Here is a 2,373-nt window from a genome sequence, read left to right as displayed (position 1 = left end):
CAGCAGGAAAGACTGGAGGAAGAGAAGGCAGCAAGGGGAGGCAACTCAGAGGTGGGACACGCCCTTAATTGTCCCTCTCTCTCCCCCTTCAGCTCCCAGAGGGTCAACAGCCCTCCGCTGCCCAACCTGTCTGGCTTTGGGGTCCTGTCTGAATGCTCCTTCTCTTCCCTGCCCCAACGATACAGATCGATGCTATCAAGGAAAACTTCAGGTCACTGGAGGTAAACTGAACATCTGATGGTTTCAGAAGCTGGAAAACCAGACATCTGAGTGTAGCCCAAGAGGTTCTGACACTCAGGGTTCCAGGAATGAGGGAGGCGTGGACTCCTCTCTGATTTCCTAAAACATCTATGTGTCTCCCCATCCTTCCTTGTTCCATAGGGGACCTCAGCGCACCTTTGGAGATCAAAGGCTGTACATCCGCAGACGGTTGCAGGCTGATGTCTGGGATCTTTACAATAGGGCCCCTGTGGGTGAAGGAAACGTGTCCACTCAGGTCTGTCTCTCCCCGAAAGGTTGAAAGTGGGGCCACGTGTCTTCATGCTTCAGTCTGGAGGTTAGAGCTACTGCTGCCACTGTCGCTGCAAGCGCTTGTCCGTTGAGTAGGTGCTTCGGGTCCCGGGTCACGGGACATCTCTTCTGAGTGGTCATCAGCAAGCTGAGGGGCAGGTGGAAGTCTGAAGAACAGTCCCAGTGGATGCATCTGACGTTTCTAATAAAGTTTCTGCCGTGATGTGTGCGCCTCGGAACTAGAAGTGGCAGATCATTGAGCTAAAAGGGCCCTTAACGTTCATCTTCTCCAACCCGCACATGCTGCAGAAAGGGAATCAAAGATCTAGAAAACTCGAATGAATTTCTCACACTTACATAGCTATGGGCAGAGCCAGGACCACAACTCTGATGTTTTGACCTAAAGTCTGGTTTTCCTTTCACTCTAATAGGTTTCCTTGTCTTGCTAGCTGGACAAGAGGCTAATATTGTCCTCTTCCAGAACGCTCCCAACCCAGTTGTAAGGCCAACGTCACCTGCTTTGGGGTTCTAATATTTCCCTGGGAGGTGTGGCAGAATGAGAAAAATCAGATTCTAAATTCTTCAATTATAGTGGCCCCATCTCCCTCTATCCTGTTTGTCCCTTGCCCACTTTACATCATTCCTTCCCATCTCTGCTGACTACTTAATGCCTCCTCAGTGGACAGAAGGAACTTAGGAGGGACCTGGGGTTCAGTAGGGTCTGATGAATGTTGGTGAAAAACTATTGGGTGGGGAGATCCCTTTTTCACATTCTTATGCTTATTTATTTAACTTATTACTCAAGAATACATAAAGTCTATGTTATTGTAAAAGACTCCAGTGATACAGGAGCTGTATAGAGCAAAGTAAAAGGTAGAGTAAAGGGGAACAGACTTCTTTTCATTTTTTTAAAAAACAGCCTTATTGAGGCTTAATTGACATACAATAAACTGCACTGGGAGTGGGAGGAGAGACTTTTAATACACACTGTTGACCCCTCCCACAAAGGACAGGGGAGTCTGATCATAGTATAGTCCAGCCAAGTTCTTTCTAGAAAGTTCTCTAGTTCTTACTAACTCTTTGAGTTAAAGGCCCACTCCAGCTACTACGTTATCTTTGTTCCCAGGCATCCAGTTCTCCATTGTGTCAGTTTGGTGAATCTCTCTAAAGAGGGAGCGGAAACAGCAACAGATAAAACTTTAACTTAATGAGGGGACATATAAATTTGGGAAATTACAAGCATTCAGAGCCTTGACTGGTAAATACTATTTGGGGTAAAACCCAAAATCAAGAACAAAAAACGAACCGAAAAAGCCAAGTAGCTGTTTCCCATAGGACGCTGGCTTCTTAGTGGCACTGAAGGCAGCTGCAGACATTCCTGAGTACATGGAGGAGAGCACGGTTTTCAAAAATCTGGCCTTGAATTGTTTTGGTGTTTTTAAAATTATGTCTATCATATGCCAAAGAGCTTTATGCAGCATGTACAAATTTCTCAGTCCACAAACTCAAGTGTGCCAACTTTCTTAATTTTTAAATATATAATATAAACTGTTTAAATATATTACTTCTTTTTATGATAACTTTGTTTTTAAATTTATTATTTTTTTATGATAATTTTGTTTATAACAATCCCCCATTCTACCTAGTGGAGTAACCAGTCTGAGTAAACTTGGTCAGGTCAGGGTTTTCTCAGTCATTTCAGATCTAAGTTCAGTCAATTCAGGGCTTGCTCCCCTTTCCACTCTCCTCACCCAGGGCTTTGCTATAGTGCTGGTGGGCAGGAGGTGACTGTCTAGCTTTCACCGCTCATGCTGCTCATGTCCAGGTTCTTACTGATGCCTGGGTTCTCAGCTTGCATTCCTG

General features: G+C 45.0%; 1 protein-coding gene across 1 annotated transcript in view; it reads left to right on the top strand.

The window, feature by feature from the left end:
- TEX101 (testis expressed 101) overlaps positions 1–602 on the top strand; it is a 2,297-nt gene extending 1,695 nt beyond the window's left edge. The window contains exons 4-5 of the mRNA XM_007458690.1: positions 93–221; positions 382–602. Of these exons, the coding sequence (XP_007458752.1) occupies positions 93–221; positions 382–602 (350 nt within the window). The remainder of the gene's footprint in view (positions 1–92; positions 222–381) is intronic.
- Positions 603–2,373: the final 1,771 nt, after the last annotated feature.

Source organism: Lipotes vexillifer, unplaced genomic scaffold (genome assembly GCF_000442215.2).
Source record: "Lipotes vexillifer unplaced genomic scaffold, Lipotes_vexillifer_v1.1 scaffold371, whole genome shotgun sequence".
Classification (NCBI taxonomy): Eukaryota; Metazoa; Chordata; class Mammalia; order Artiodactyla; family Lipotidae; genus Lipotes; species Lipotes vexillifer.
Note: the sequence above shows the minus strand (reverse complement) of the source record. Positions and strands in the feature narration are given on the sequence as shown.